This window comes from Rissa tridactyla, chromosome 6 (assembly GCF_028500815.1).
Source record: "Rissa tridactyla isolate bRisTri1 chromosome 6, bRisTri1.patW.cur.20221130, whole genome shotgun sequence".
NCBI classification, from domain to species: Eukaryota; Metazoa; Chordata; class Aves; order Charadriiformes; family Laridae; genus Rissa; species Rissa tridactyla.
Window position 1 is genome coordinate 55,866,107 of NC_071471.1, and position 15,308 is coordinate 55,881,414.

Consider the following 15,308-nt stretch of genomic DNA (forward strand, 5'->3'; position numbering starts at 1 on the left):
TATTTCTTAGTAAATAAATAGCTGAGAAACCTAGAAAATATCACTAAATTAAAATTTAGACATGACACGGGCTGACACTCACTGTGAAACTCAATCTAAGTTCTAACAGAGATGCCTTTGCTCTTCTTGTTGCTTTGATGGTGTTTCATAATTTGGTCAAATCCCAGCTTGGTCAGCTTCACAGCTCAAAAAACCCAAGCCCCTACTAAACCACACAGGAACATAATGAACTAGACTTTCCAATATACAAACAGCAAGCAAGAGAAAAAAATAATCACTGAGCAGAATTCAGAACAAAAAAAAGTGTGGTAACACACAAAGAATAGATTGTGATTTTATTTCTCATAGGTTGGAGACTGTGGAGTAAATAGTTATGAAGGTGGGTCTGTGGACAACAGAAAAGTGTTGTTTCCCATAGAGCACTGGATGGGACACCCTGAATGAAACAAAAGCTCCATGACCACACTGGTCACAATATTATATACTGCATATGGAAGCCAACTGAATGCCACAATTAGTACAATTAACTCCATATGGAATGTATATTTCATAGATGATCTGTAGCATTAGGCTGTACAAGGTTTATTTGTAAACTACAACATATGTATCTCATCCAACAATGCAGCCCAAAAGTGTACGACAAATTGCATCACAAAAACTGTGAGAAAGAATAGGAAATTAGAAGAGCCGTAAAGACATACTAATACAAGAAGCATATCAACAAGTTATATAGGGAATGCCTCTATGAGAATTGAAGTTGTAGCTGCTGGAGCAGGTTAAGAATTCTTGTCAGAGCACAATCCTGACTTTCAACTTTCATTTTAGTCTGTTAGGTGTCTGAGAAATTTCACAGCTCTACCTCATTTGGGCAGGAGTGCACATGGTACTTCTTCTTCCCCCTCCCTGTGACCATGTTGGCACTCCTTCCCACAAACAGCAGCAGGGAAGGCAGCCCACTGCTCTGGTCTTTGAGTTAATCTCCATCAATGAGAGAAGAGTCACACTATTTCCACCCCCCCGCCTTTTGAGTCAGAACTCCTGTAATCACATTGGTTATAGAGTGTCTACCTAATCTGATGGTACAGGCAAACACTTTTAAGCAGCAGTGAAACATACTTCTCATTCACTTTAACTCCTGCTTTTCATGCAAGAGCAGCCATAAAGTAACAGCTTCCAAACAAGCTAGAAGCCAAATTCCTTCTTTAGAAAGTTTGTGATAACCCCAGAAGAACATTTCTAAAAGGTACACAAGGACCATAAAAGAGATTGTGGATAATTTTGATATCTTCTTGTAAGAATTTCAACCTCCCAATGATGCAGTATTAAACTTGAAATGTTATGTAAGTAATGATGCCCGCCAGTGCTGTCATTTGTTTTCAGGAAGTCATAGTCCTACACTTCAAAAGCTAAGAGCAACGCATGAGGCCTGCTTATTTTCCAGGAGCTTTACTATCACAGCCTTCTGACATTATTTATTTTAAAATAAAAACTAGGTTCCTAACCTACATATTACCAGTTATACACAAATCCAAGTAAATGAAAATACCAAAAACTCTAGAAATTAGTACTAAACTTACAGGGACCAATCAAGACTGGCTTGCAATAGCAGCAAGTTGTTATGCTCTCCCATACTTGTTTAAGGAAGTGTCTTGAAAATACCCTGAAAAGGTTGTCTTTAAGGTATTTCAGGGTGAATTTAAAGATACACCTATTAAAATAGAATTGTTTATTCTTAATGCATCTTACCAGCTTCATGTATTTCATCACATTTTAAACGCATATTTGTTCTCCTCTGTACTGTGAAGGCCCTCAAAAATAGGAGAAAGCCATTAACAGCCTTGGTGTTGGAATAATGATACATGAGGTGCCTTTGAATATATCAAAGAAACTGGAAAAAAGTTTTATTAGATATTGAAAGGTACTATCAACACTATTATCTACTGAAACTCAATTACCCTGAGTAACATATAAGCACTTTCATTTTCCATAAACTGGCAGTATTGCTTTTTCAACTAAAGTATCACAAAAGATCACTAGTGAGCCATTGCATTTACTGACTTGGATCATATACTTTGTTGGAATGAAACTGAAGCAAAACTTTTCGCTTCCTGTTTTCCTTCTCAGTTCCACTATCAAGAATTATTTTTATTTTTCTATTAGTTATGCAAACATTATATTACTTCATATATACTTTTATACAGGAGATAAAGCCTACCAAATTGGCTTGCTCATTCACAGAAAGAACATTAACCTTCCCATCCAGCTATACATAATTCTGCAGGATGGCATTCATTAGCTAGTCTTTTCAGCATAAAACTACTAAAGAGATTAGCATATATGAAACAACTATTCCGCAACATCTTTTGGTATGAGGTATCTACTGTTCTGCCTTTAGGTCTGTTCTCTAGCTTATCATCACAGAAGTGTTATATAGAAGCAGCTCTTCTGCCTATTTAACAGCAGAATCTGCTAAACCAAACATGTATACATATAATGCAGAATAAAATATCAGAATCACTTTTGCCAATAGATTACAAATAAGTGACAATTATTTTTAAAATGACCTTTATTAATAGCAAAGCTGCAAATTCTCAATCTAGTTCTGGGATATTTCAAAGCATCCCCTGTATTTGTTTAGGTTTTCCTGAACTGACTAAGGTTTTGAGAAAGGTTCTCAATTGTCCAAACAGCAGAAACTATACTTTACTGGGAAAACAACCGCTTGATAATTTATTGTTTTGAAAATGTAAAAATACCCCCTCCTCCCACCTCCAAAAATAGTGATTTTTTTTAAAATATGGTTCCAATCCAGACAAAACCCTAACAAAGTTTTCTGTTAATATCAATGTTTGGTATGCACTCAAAGACTATGGTCCTTGGAGGAAGATTAATTTGAGTCAACATCTCCCTCAGTCTCTACAATTGTATAGGGAGAATCATTCAACAATGAATTATGCTGGTCCTTCAAAAATATAAAATGTAACTGTAACTACCCGGAGGAAAAGCACAGATCTCTACTATTAAATGGAACTGGTACAGAAGCTTGAACTACTACACCCTTTACAGAAACATAGCTACGTGGTATAAAAGTGTACAAAGATATTTGTAGCACGTCTGAAAGGAAAGGACCTTAGAAATTAAGTGTTCTGAAATAAAAGGTGAAGACAAGATTTACAAAGGCAACACTGACATTATATCATCAGTGTTCCTATGGTCCAGCAGCCGAAAGGTTCGTGTGTCAAGAGTTGCTGTGTAACTTCAAAGGGATATGGACAGGTTTGGCTGTACCTATTAAAAAACATGCACGAGGCCAAATTTACACAGTATCACTTCTTACCATTATAGGAACATTGGAGTTTGCCAGGAATAACCAAGATGTTACAGCACTTAAAAATGTGTAATTCTTTTACCCAATTTCCATATGGAATAGAAACAGTTCTATACCCACTCAAAAGCATTACAGCACCTTTATTAAAGTTCTATGCCTTATGTTCAACTTGTGTAACATTTTGATCTTAAAACTGCACACTGAAGCAATGTATCATGTGTGACATTATTAACACACCAACTTTTTTAGTGCTCCACACTGAAGCTTAGAATGAGCCTTATCCAAAACAGATATTTTTTCATGTCAGTTACTAGACCAAACAAGTGTTAACTAAATCTTTGCACAGACAACTACTGCTTTTCACTAAAGCCACCCCGTTTTACAGAAATACCGAAACACTGAATTTGAAACCGATCTTTATAGCAGACACACCCTCAATATACACCTGAAAAGCTGTATCTTGATATTCCAGTTAGCCCTCATATCACTTGTACATTAGCACAGTTATTTAAGCAGACTGCCCCAGACATAATGTAATTAGAATACTACTCTATTTTACATGATGGCTTACAGTAGTATTTTTATGCACATAGTAATCTTGTTACAGCAATTCTTACTACTTCCAGATTCTTATGGACAGCTTTAGAAAAAAATCAAAACTAATATATAACAAGCCTGATAAAAAAATAAGAGTAGAATAAGATAAAGGGATACTTTGTAGAAACTAGAAAGCTCAAACTAAAACACCTGCTACTAGAAGTCTTATAAGGTGTATTGCAGCTACAAATTTCAACTAATAATGGATTGCTATTATAAACACGCACACCTTTACTTCGCTACATAGAATTGTAAACTTATTCATATACAGCTTCAGAAACAGAATTTACTTTTGTTATAGCACTTCGGAAGTACAGAGGTACTACCAACACGTGACTTGAGGCTAATCTATCACAAGGTTAATTTGGATTTATGGTTTCCTTTCAACTATCCTGTTAGGAAGCTTAACATGCACATTTCACACACACAAAAAAAGATGGCAGGAACTTGTGCTCAGCATTTTTTATAGAACAGCTCTATTAAGACATACCTCTGTATCTGTGAATACTTTAAACGCTGGCACGCCCCAGCGCACATGTGTGTAAGCAGATACTACCCAACATCTTGAGGCAGCGCCAGATCACACTAATCACTTTTCTCCATGGAAGCCTGTTTTATTTCGGTTACTTTACAACTAAGGGCTCCAAAAGACAAAACGGTTTGTTGCCAGTTTTTTTTTTTTGAGACTCGACATCAATATCCCCTCTTCCCTAGCACTTTAACCCGAGGAAAGACTGGCCAACAAAACCAAGGCGTCGAATTCAGGAGGACGCCCGAGACGCCCCCGGCAGAGCCCCCACGGCCTGAGGGCGGGAGGGGGCTTCTCCGCGCCCATGGACGGGAGTCACCCGGGGCCAGGAAGCAAACCCAGGCGCCAGGGCACGCAGCCACCCACAAACCCCACCAAGGCGGCCCACGCCGCCGAGCAGCGCGGAGGCCCCGGCGAGGGCTCCGCAGTCTCCCGAGACCGGAGTGTGTGTAAACCGGCTGCCCCTCTCCACCCCCGGACTCCCCCGAAGCCAGGTCACACGGAGGGCCGGGGACTCCGGGCCGCCGCTTTCAGCCCTCCTTCCCCCACCCTTCCCGGCTCCTACCGACCTGGAGACGGCCATGACCGCCCGGAGCTGGGCCTCGCTGGAGGCGAGCGGCGGGACGGCAGGCGGGAGGGGGGGAACCGGCGCTGCTCTCCCAGGGAGGAGGGCGCAGGGCCTAGCTCGGGCCTCTCGGGCGCCGCACCCGGCCTCGGCCCCGCCGGGGATCCGCGGGGAGCAGCTGAGCGCAGCTGTGGCCGGCAACGGTGAGAGTCTCGCTCCCCCCAGGGGGGCGGCAGCGGCGCGGGCGGGAGCGGTGCACAACCCTCGGAGCGCGAGTTAAAGCTTCTATTCCCCCATCGCCGGGGCGAAGCCCAATGCCTGGTTTTATATGAGCAGCCATCTTGTATTTATTCCCTTCCTCCATGATAGCCGCTTCCTGATTGGCAAGAGCGTCCGGCCGCAGCCAATGGAGGCAGCGCTTCTAAGAGGAAGGAGGGCGGGCGCACGCAGCGCCTGGACTGAGCAGGACCGGCCATGGAGCCTGCCGAGCCGGCTGGGGGGGGGCGCCGGCCTCCGGCGGGGTGTACCATCTGCACGGGTGGAAGGGGGAGGCTCAAAGGAGGGCGCCCCACTGCCTCACCCCAAGGGGAGAAGAGGGGCACCGGAACGCCACTGCGCGTGTTGCTGTCCAGCCCACCGGGTAGTGGCCCTTTTCCCCCCTCCAGCGTGGCGGGAGAGGGCGGCCGGGAACTCGTCGAGCTCCCCCCAACCTCCCTGCTCCGCTGAGGTGCGCTGCTCCTCGGCTGACGCCCGGTGCTGCGGGGCGGCCGCTTCGCCCGCGGAGACTACGGCTCCCGGCGTGCAGCGCGCCCAGCGCCTCGGACCCTGCGCGGGGACGCGGCCCCGCCGCCACCAGGGGCCGGGCCTGGCCGGGCCGAGCGGGCGGCCGTCTCCGCCCCGCCCGCTGGCAGGTGGGCACTCGGGGGCGGTGGTGGCCTCGCAGCGCTTCCCTTTGGTACTCGCGAGGGTTTATTAACGGCACCAGCCCCCCCAGGCACCGGGGAGCATCTGGGCTGCGGTGTGGTCCTGTGACGGCGCGCGCCGTCTCCTTCTGCTCTGAGGCAGCCAGCGCGGGCCGGCTGGGCTCCGGCCGGCCTGCAAAGCAGAACGGGGCTTAAAGATCTCCAGGATCCCAGCCGGCAGCCTCCTCGGCCGGGCGGGCGCCCTGGGCAGCTGGTCGTATTGTCCCCTAACTCTGGGGAAGGGAGACTGAGCTTTCCGAGTGCGCGCTGTCGGCTTCGGTCTGATCCAAAGAAATACAAATTGAGACATTAGCTTTCGACTACTTGTTTAAATTAATGATCCCAGACAGGGGTGTAAATTTAGCTGACGTATGTAACCTTTCATGTGCTAAGTTGAAAACGTAATAATAGATTTTTCTTTCCTGTTAAGTGATGCATAAACTTGCATAAATACATTAATTTGCATAATATTGTACGATAAAGTTTTACTCTGAAGCCCACTGTGGTGTGTATTTCATACCAAACCTTTGTAAAGGGATTTCTGCTCACCCCCAGTGTTTCTACAGGATGGTTCCCTTTCCCCTGTTGTAGTTAACTCTTTGGGTTTGCTCATTCATTCCCCACTAAGACAAGTGTATTCCAAATAGGCATACTAATGTCATCTGCATGTTCACTGTCTTTTTATAGTTCTAGAAACAAGACAGTGGTACATCATAACTCAATCTATTCTTATCCATATGGGTCCGGCCTACACTTGAGTTCTCTATGAGGTTTGCCCCGGGTGCCTCTTTCCTGTCTGTTTCCTCTCCTGTCCTTTGGTGGGAGCTCTGTGGTGACTAGTTTGCACTGAAGCAGCAGCTTCAGGAACACGGAACACCCGCAATATGAGTCAGCCCAAGGCCTCTGCACACAGCCAGAACAAACCACAGACTTCATTTTCGGTGGTAGAGATGGTTTTTGTCACAGTGCTACACTCAGTGACCCAGATAATGCATTTTCTCTTCCTTGTCGTGGCTCTGATGTAGGAACTACCCTTAGGCAGCTCAATATGCCTCCTGTAGCAGAATACACAAAAAACGCAGTGGGTTTAGTAGGAGGCCAAAAGCTTCTTACTGAAGTACTCCAAAACTACGCGCACCTTCCTTTCTGCCATCATAGGCCATCATGTATTGCAAATGCATCTGCCTGGGTCCCTGACCCATGATCCAAGGCACATGTTGGCTCCTGTCCCATGTCTGTAGATGTTTTCACATGATGGGCTGCCAGCTGCTCAGCCACACAATGGGCAGGAACGGTAGGGAGTTGGGGTGAGGAGCAGCAAGGAGCAGCTGAGGGTGGATATATTTTTCTTGCATGGTCAACGCTGTTAACACGGATGTATAGCAAACATCCCTGATAATATTTCTGCATTTGTTTAGACAGGAATCAGCAGCCACACTGTCCTGCTCTGGGCTTTATTGAAATGACCCTCAGGTGCTGTTTCCAACTCTAACACCTTATTTCCTCTTAGGTCCCTTGAAAACATTTTGTGCATTGTTTTAATAGCAGTCAAGGCAGAGGGGATATCAAACATGCAATAAAATTTGTTTTGAACAGCTCCACAGGGCTTATCCTACCTGACACAAATAAGGGCAGGGAAAATATTGGTGGTGGGGCATATGCACTGAGTACTGGCTGGTATGATGATAAACTGCAGTCCAAGCAAAACACTCTGCAAAAGACAGAAAGAATGATCTGTTATTTACCTAATAGCAGGCATTCTGGACTAAAACACAATTCATTCAAGTTTCATACCATGTATTTTTGTATTTTGATATGACGTTTATGTAAAGCACATCGTTACTTAACTATTCACCTGTATCTTCTGCTCAATCCTTTTCCTACACCCTATGAAAACCAGTTCTTCTTTGTCCATGCATCTGTTCACCTACTCCATAGGTCATACCAATCCTTTTTGCACATTTGTTTTCTTTTGACCCATTTTTCAAGGAGTAGCCACAGATTTTCTCCTGTTTCTTTTCGCATATGTTACAAGAATCTCCCTTGCAAATCTGCTGTGTGCCAGTATACTCTCTCAAACCTGTTCCTAAATTAGACAAAACTCAATCATTTCCAGACAGTATGTTATGATGATTACTTTCTGCACTGATGTCAATTTTTATTTTGTTTTCCTCCTCCTGCCAGCTGTGTCCACCTGTGAACTCTTATTGCTTAGTCTGCAGATTCATAGCAACTGCAGCTTTCTTACTTGCTATGTGTGCCTACAGAGCCTAGGGGAAAAATGGTGCAGTCTCCAAGTGCTACAGCTGTGCAAATAGTGGATGACAGAGGCACAGTTTTCCTGGTGGAATCCCTCCTGATTAGACCTGACATACCATAATCTTCTACGTGTTCTAGTCTTCTTGTTTTATTTTTCCAGTTAGTTTTTCGTGTCCTGAAGGTTTGTAGATTTGTATTGCTTAGGATCACACCAGCCTCTCTGTAAGTGTAGGTATAACATTTGATAGCTCCTAGTCTGGTAAAAAAGATTATTTTCATAATAGTTTGCATATATTTTAATGTCTGTCTTATTTGGTTTCTGAATTCTCTTGGAAATCTTGTCTGAAGAGAAGCTTGTCTTAGAAGCTTGTCCCTGCCCAGCAGTTTGTTCAGACATCTTCTCTGCTGGTGTCTTAATCACTATCATTATTTTGATTATCTGGGGAAATATTTCTTTGAGATGAAGTTATGATTATAATCTTACACAGGTAAATTATGCAGGTTCTTTGCAACATGTATTTCTTTATGATGCTTTCTGTTCTGAGGTCTGCAAACTAACCAGTTATCTTGTAGGCTATTTCTAACATACTTTAAAATTCTTATTTATTTTTATATATTTAACTGTTTCTTCTTCAAGTATTATTTAATCTTCCTAGGTTTTATTTTACATTTTATCTTTGTAGGTTAAGCCCATTTTTACTGGTGTCACCAAAATCAGATTTCTGATTGCTGAAGGATATTTTTTTTCTTTAATAATCTTTTGTTTCTTGCTAATTAATACTTTTTATTGCTATTCTGCTTGTTTTTTATTTAAAGGTGTATTTATTTTTTATCGTCCAAGCTTCATTAGTTTCCATGCCAACTCTTATGCTTTTAATTGTCTCATTTCTACTCCAAGAAAATTTTTGCCTAGCTGCATAACCTTCTTGAAAGCCTCCTTAAAAAGTGGCAACTTGTACATGGTCTTCCTTTTAAGTTCTTCACCATAAGTGATGGTGGCTGGAGGCTGGATGCTAACTGATAGCTCCTGTGGTCCAGAAAGCCCCTCAGAGATACCAACGAAATGCTGTATTCTGGGAAAAATCAGGGTGAAGTCACTGCCACCCACAACACAGCAACATTTGAGAAAAAGTTTTGATGGGGTCCAATTTCTCAACATCAAACAGGATTGTGAAAACAATCAGTTAGTGAAAATCACCAACACCTAAAAGGTTCAAAATGTCACCAGTGCTGTATAATTATCTCATTACATTTCATTACCTCTGATCATATTAACATTGTACATTCAGGACAATTTTCCTGAATGAGAAGTTCCTGATATAACAAACAGAGAGCGAAAATTTGGGGTTCTCTTTTGTGATCTTCTGTTCCCAGGGATTTTATCTCATGAGATTGCACAGACTTGTTCAGAAGTGGTGCTTCTTGCCCATCCCCATTATCTCCATTATAAACAGATACTCTGTACAACTGATCAACCTTGTTGCACAAGGTTGTACAACAACCTCGTTTTTGTTAACTGTGGTCTGTAATTTCTCCAGCATTCAGTTCCATGATCTCAAATTTCTAATTTTCTAACTCAGCTCCACTTTCTGTACGATTTTATAACAGATGAAGACTTAAATTACTGATATTCTTGGGACACACTTCACGTATAAACACTGGAAGTTCCTTAGTTTTGTCTAGCTGTTATCATGCTCCTGGTTTAAATGAATATTTTATAATTTGGGTAGTCTGTTGTTCCTGTGGCATGTTTCGTAGGAAATGGTATAATCTATCAACTTGATACAGTTGTTCTTTTTTCCAAACAAAGTTTTATGTTTACATTTAAATCCTCCCTCTTTTCACCCTCTCTGGAAGGTGTTATTAGTATCTAAACCACTCCTATGTTAAGAATGTAACTAAAGTATACGTACATTCAAAATCTAGTTTATGAACTCTGAAGTATTAGGAGATTAACAATAGTAACTCACACGGACAATTGTATCTTCATACCTGATCTTTCACTGACATTTAGGAGAGCAGAGATCTCTGTTTATAGACAGAAATTTATATATGTGTTTATAATGCACATATACATACATTTATACATAGATGCACATACATATATTAAAATGTATTTAATACTTCATATCCAGAAAGAAGACTAGATAGGGGAGAAAAGCTCCTGTCAAGTATCTCAGTGGGCTTTTTTTTTGGATCAAGGTAATAGGCAAAAATGAGCCACAGAGACAAAGAGAAATGGAAATAATGAGGTCAGACTCTTCCTATAGATCTGCAGGTCTTTCTACATAGGCCTGGCGAAAAACACAACATGAAAATAATATGAGAGAAACAAGTAGAAACCTTTTATTAAGTTCTTCTGTTATTTAAGCCTTTGTGGCTGCAAGGTTGTTTTTTTTTTCTTTATTTAATTTCAGTAGTCAGATTGTTCTTTTTTCATGAGCTAAGGCAAGAGGGACATTAGCCTGTGCATTTTAAAAAAAAAGCATATAATTCCACTGCACAAACTGAATAGAAAGAGCATAAATAGAAAAGCACCTCTGTCATCAGGGACATAAGGATTCAGAAATGCACTATAATGCTGAATAAACAGGGCCAGAGGTTTCACATCTAGTCCAGCTCTTTCCAAAAGCTGTTGCTTTTCAAAGATAGAAAAGAAGGCTAATCTGTGGCCATCGTCACAAGTTCTGCTACAGTTAATGAGTTTAAATTAGATTTAAAAACAAGTCAGGTGAACATATCCTTTGCCCTCTCTCTATATTTTATTATAACTAGTATATTAAATGAGAGAAAACAGTTAAAGTTTTTCTTTTAATTTGTAAACACTAAATATATTTTGGGAGTATTAAAGATTTCTGGTTTGTAATTTTTGAAAAGCAGAATTTACCATTCACCATGTACCAGAATTGCTATTAAATAGCTCCAACGTGATGTAGATACCAGGATACGGTGGCCCCATTTTTCATCTGGGATGTGCAGGCAAGGATGAATCAGCTGTAGGATTCGCTTTGCAATGCCAGTTAATACTTACTTTCTTCTGTTTTCTTCTATTTACTACATGCATCCAAAAGATGGATTGAGATGTGATTAACAGATATCAACAATACCTTGCACTCCCTTATCTTCTCAATTTTGCTGGATAGACTTTTGTTTGGTATTATAACTTGCAACATAAAAAGTTCTCTCTGTTTATGTTAGAAGAGGTCCTTTGAAGAACTGCATAAGGATAATCCTCGTCTCTGTCAACTTTTATCTATCTTGGCGGCTCTTTCATCTTCCGTTGTGGAACATGCAGTCTTGAACATTCCTTGTGAAGGAAGAAAATGCCTCCTGCTTTCAGTACGACTCCACATTGACTTGCTTGTTGTACTTATAGAGGCAGTTACTTCAGATTTGTTTGTTACACTTTAATTCATAACTGTACGTTTTGTGTGATGGGTACAGTAATAGCAACATTCTAGTGTGTTTTGATACTGTCCTGAAAGTCTGAAATAAGACAGGTATGTACCTGTAATAAACAAATTGGCTTTGATTCTCAGATTCTTCAAATGATAGGATTCCTGATACCCAGTAAAAACCCAGCTTGTTTTCAATGTGTGAAACAGATTTGTAGAGTAGTTTCTTACTTGATTGTCTGAAATTCTCCCTGGATTCTGGAGGGAATATCTTCAGGATATTATACTACACATAGACTAGATTTAAAGCTTAAAGGAAAGCCTTAATTAGTTTTAAGCTCCCACATGACTTTATTAGGATTAGAGGTCTGAGTGCTCCTGTATTTTTTTGATAACTGTTATTTACATGAGCATGGTGCTCGCACAGAGCCACACGCACAGCTTAGAAGACCCAGATAAGAAGTTGCCAGGAACTCCTCCTCCAGCATGTGCCCTCTTTTTATACCCAGTAATCTTTCACCAGCTTCTTACACATACGTCTCTTGCACATTTCTTCTCTCACACTAATAACTCTATCCCCCTGACATTTTCATTTGCATTTTCCCTCCTCTCTTCATTTTTCTCTTTTCAAATATTTTTTTTTTCCTGCCCTTCACCCCCCCACCCCCCCATTGTCTTTTCACCTGAGGAGGACGGAGAACCAGGTTGCCTCCTCACCTCCTTCCTTTTTGTCATGTTTTTTTCTGACTCACCGCAAGAAGAAGAAAGGGATCTGTATGTTTGGTAATTGCTGTCCACTGGAACCAGTAAAGCACGGTCTGCTGACAACTGGAGCAAATAAGAGTCAGCCTGGAGAGGAAGCAAACGCTGGTGGTTGATAACAGCATGGAAGCTATTGCTTTTTGTTTGCGCACATGTTTTAAATAAACCGCTGTTCACAGCAGCCAGGGATTCATATCCCCTTGCTGAAACCAGATGGGGAATACATTCCTCCTTTCCCCAGTACTGAGCAGATTCTAAACCAGATGATCTTTGGGTGTCTGCATTTCCGGATGTCTCCTGTGAGACATCTTAAGAACAAACTAATCTTCAGAAGCCAGTGCTAAGGTCATTTAACCACTGGTCCTGGCCCACTGGTTGTAGTAGTGCACCCCAAATTTGAATTTTAACACATCACTGATCACTTTTGCACATGAAAAAAAAGCCTGCAGCTTGCTAACAGTTACTTTAGATCCAAATAAAATGTGAATGGATCCTAATTGTACTTGTGGTTCCTTGTAGGTCATTTACCTTTTGCCCCAGCTGAGAGAGTCACGTGCAAATCTTTCTAGTCCTTTTTTTATATAACTGTTTATTCTTCACACACAAAACTAAATTTTCTGTACATGTAATACAGATTTCTACGTATAAATTTAGTCATATCCCCTACATATAAATTTAGTCGTTCTAGTTTTCTGCTGGAAACCTCTCTTTTTCCCAAGCCCTTCTTGGGAATCGGCCTTCTGCGTAGAACTCATCTGAACTTTCTCCCAGCACTTTCCAGGAACCACCTGAACCTTTCCTAACTCAGTATGATCGTAGCTCAGGGCGAGCTGGCCCCATGGCTTCACCACCCGATAAAAATTAGGCCTGCAATTAAATCATGACTTCAGGCAGCAACAGAGAAAGCTTTCTGTGAATTCAGAGTTCAATAGTTACATGTATTAAACCTCTTAAAATGCCTTCAAACAGTTTTGTGCTACCTCTGGATTTTCTGTATCCTTGTGCTCTTCTTCAAGATTTCACACTCAGGGCCCTGAGAAACCAACGCTGTTCATCCAAGTCTTGCTTTTTATTGCTCTGTGATAGAACAACAGCTCTTTCTAGGTTTGCCGAGAACATACACAAAAGAGGCCAGCAAGATTTTATGACATTTTTGTAGAACTGTGAAATAAATAAGAGAAAAAGTCTTGGGGTTATTTTTGTGTGATTTTTTTATCAGTGTCACTGTAATACAATATTCAGTTAAAAAACAAGAAGCATTTTATTTCATTTGATTTCATTCTCCACCATGTGGATCAATTAGTAATTGAATACTACAGATGTGAATATGCAGTGATGACTCAGCTGTGGAATTTGAGATAAATGTCAGTAACAGTTTGCAATGTATTATGTGGGCTTAGCTCTGCCTAATTCCATTAGGAACAATAGCGTCGAAAGCCTTAGCTTAAATGCTAAAAAAAATAAATGTATGCAAACCCAACTTTGGCTATTTTCATATAGGCATCTCAAAGCCATTTGTGGAAACATTGCGTCTATTAATTTTGCTTGAGAAAAGAAATCCAACATGTTTACAAAAGTGATGTTTATTTTGTCAGATAACAAGAATGCTACCATCTCTGACTGTTTGTATCTAAACGCTCAGAGGGTCCTGCAGGAACTGACCGAGGACTGGTAACATGGAGCGCTGATCCTAACTCCAGTGCAAAGAGAAATGTGGCATTAGAACTTCCCAGTGCACCAGCTTTTCAGCACTCCAGGGAGTCCCAGAACCCCCGGTCTGAAGTAACAAAGGACTGACTGTAGTGTCGCTTCAATCCTAAAAAACATAATTCAAACCCCAAAACAAAAATATGAAGGGCAAATGTTTGCTCTTTATTCACTTTATGAATACTGCATACATAGTGTAAAAAAAACCCTAAATGCTTGTAATACCAGTCTCTAATTCTCAGCTCCCTGCTGGAGAATACCAGGAAGGGTTTTTCTGTTGTTTTTTTTTTTTTTTTAAGGAATCTGGCAATATAGTAGCCCATGTTGCAGATCTCCCTTGCCTCCAAATAAAGCAGCCTAGATAAAGATTCTCAGTTTACCCCTCATTTAAAAAAAAAAAAAAAAAAAAAAAAAAAAAGGGCAAGTGGAGGAACAAATGCCTTTTCTTAACATTTGGTGCTCAGTTCCACAACCAGTTTATAGAGAGCTTCATTCCTGAGACCACATGAATGAGGCTCACAATCCAAGATTTAATGGGAAATACAATTGACTAGCTGCTGTGAAAATGAGGAAACTATTTACTTTGTACAGTGAACAAAGCCAAAGTTGTTCTACCAGTTGCAATGTCAATGAAGCTTTTGCAGTTTAAATTTATATCCACAGAATCCTTTAATTTTGGGAACTTTTTTGCATGTGTTAAAAAAACAACAGGAGCTGCCAGATGTTCCACACTTTTCAAATCTAGTCCTTATTTAGTAGCTATAGAACCATGAATTCAGAAATCTGGGTTTTATGCTGCTAGTTGAAAGGCAAAAAAGCTCTGTGGGTTCTGGCTATGAACACTTTTTTTTTTTAAAGTTTTCTAGTGTACACCTGCACCCTCTTGCTTTATGCTTTACAGCTGGCTGCTCTTGAGGCAGTTTCTTAGCTGCATGACTGAAGTATCTAGCATTCATTTTAATTGTTTATTTTAATATCATGGTCTAGCTTTATCCTTATTCACTGTGATGCCTTTTAAAATTATTAATTTATGAAAATGTCATAATAATGAAAAATATACATTTTTTAATTTACCCAAGTATTACATTAATGCTGTTTTCCATCCTATGAACTAAGATTTCTTTATCCACAGTAGGAGCTGTTGGTGCTACTGTGCAGCTGCCTGCATGAATTTAGTTACTGTTTGTTGCACTACCTTCCTGAG

At 40.9% G+C, this 15,308-nt stretch overlaps 1 protein-coding gene across 2 annotated transcripts in view; it reads right to left on the reverse strand.

The window, feature by feature from the left end:
• Positions 1-12,537, reverse strand: part of BTAF1 (B-TFIID TATA-box binding protein associated factor 1) — a 53,742-nt gene extending 41,205 nt beyond the window's left edge. The window contains exons 1-2 of one of the 2 annotated variants that reach the window (XM_054207380.1): positions 12,388-12,537; positions 7,598-7,692 (exon numbers count right to left, since the gene is read on the reverse strand). In XM_054207380.1, coding sequence (XP_054063355.1) covers positions 7,598-7,692; positions 12,388-12,522 — 230 coding nt within the window. In that variant the 5' untranslated portion in view covers positions 12,523-12,537. Of the gene's footprint in view, positions 1-5,023; positions 5,439-7,597; positions 7,693-12,387 lie in introns of those variants that run through there. The other variant, XM_054207381.1, reaches the window with a different exon arrangement.
• Between the last annotated feature and the right edge of the window lie 2,771 nt (positions 12,538-15,308).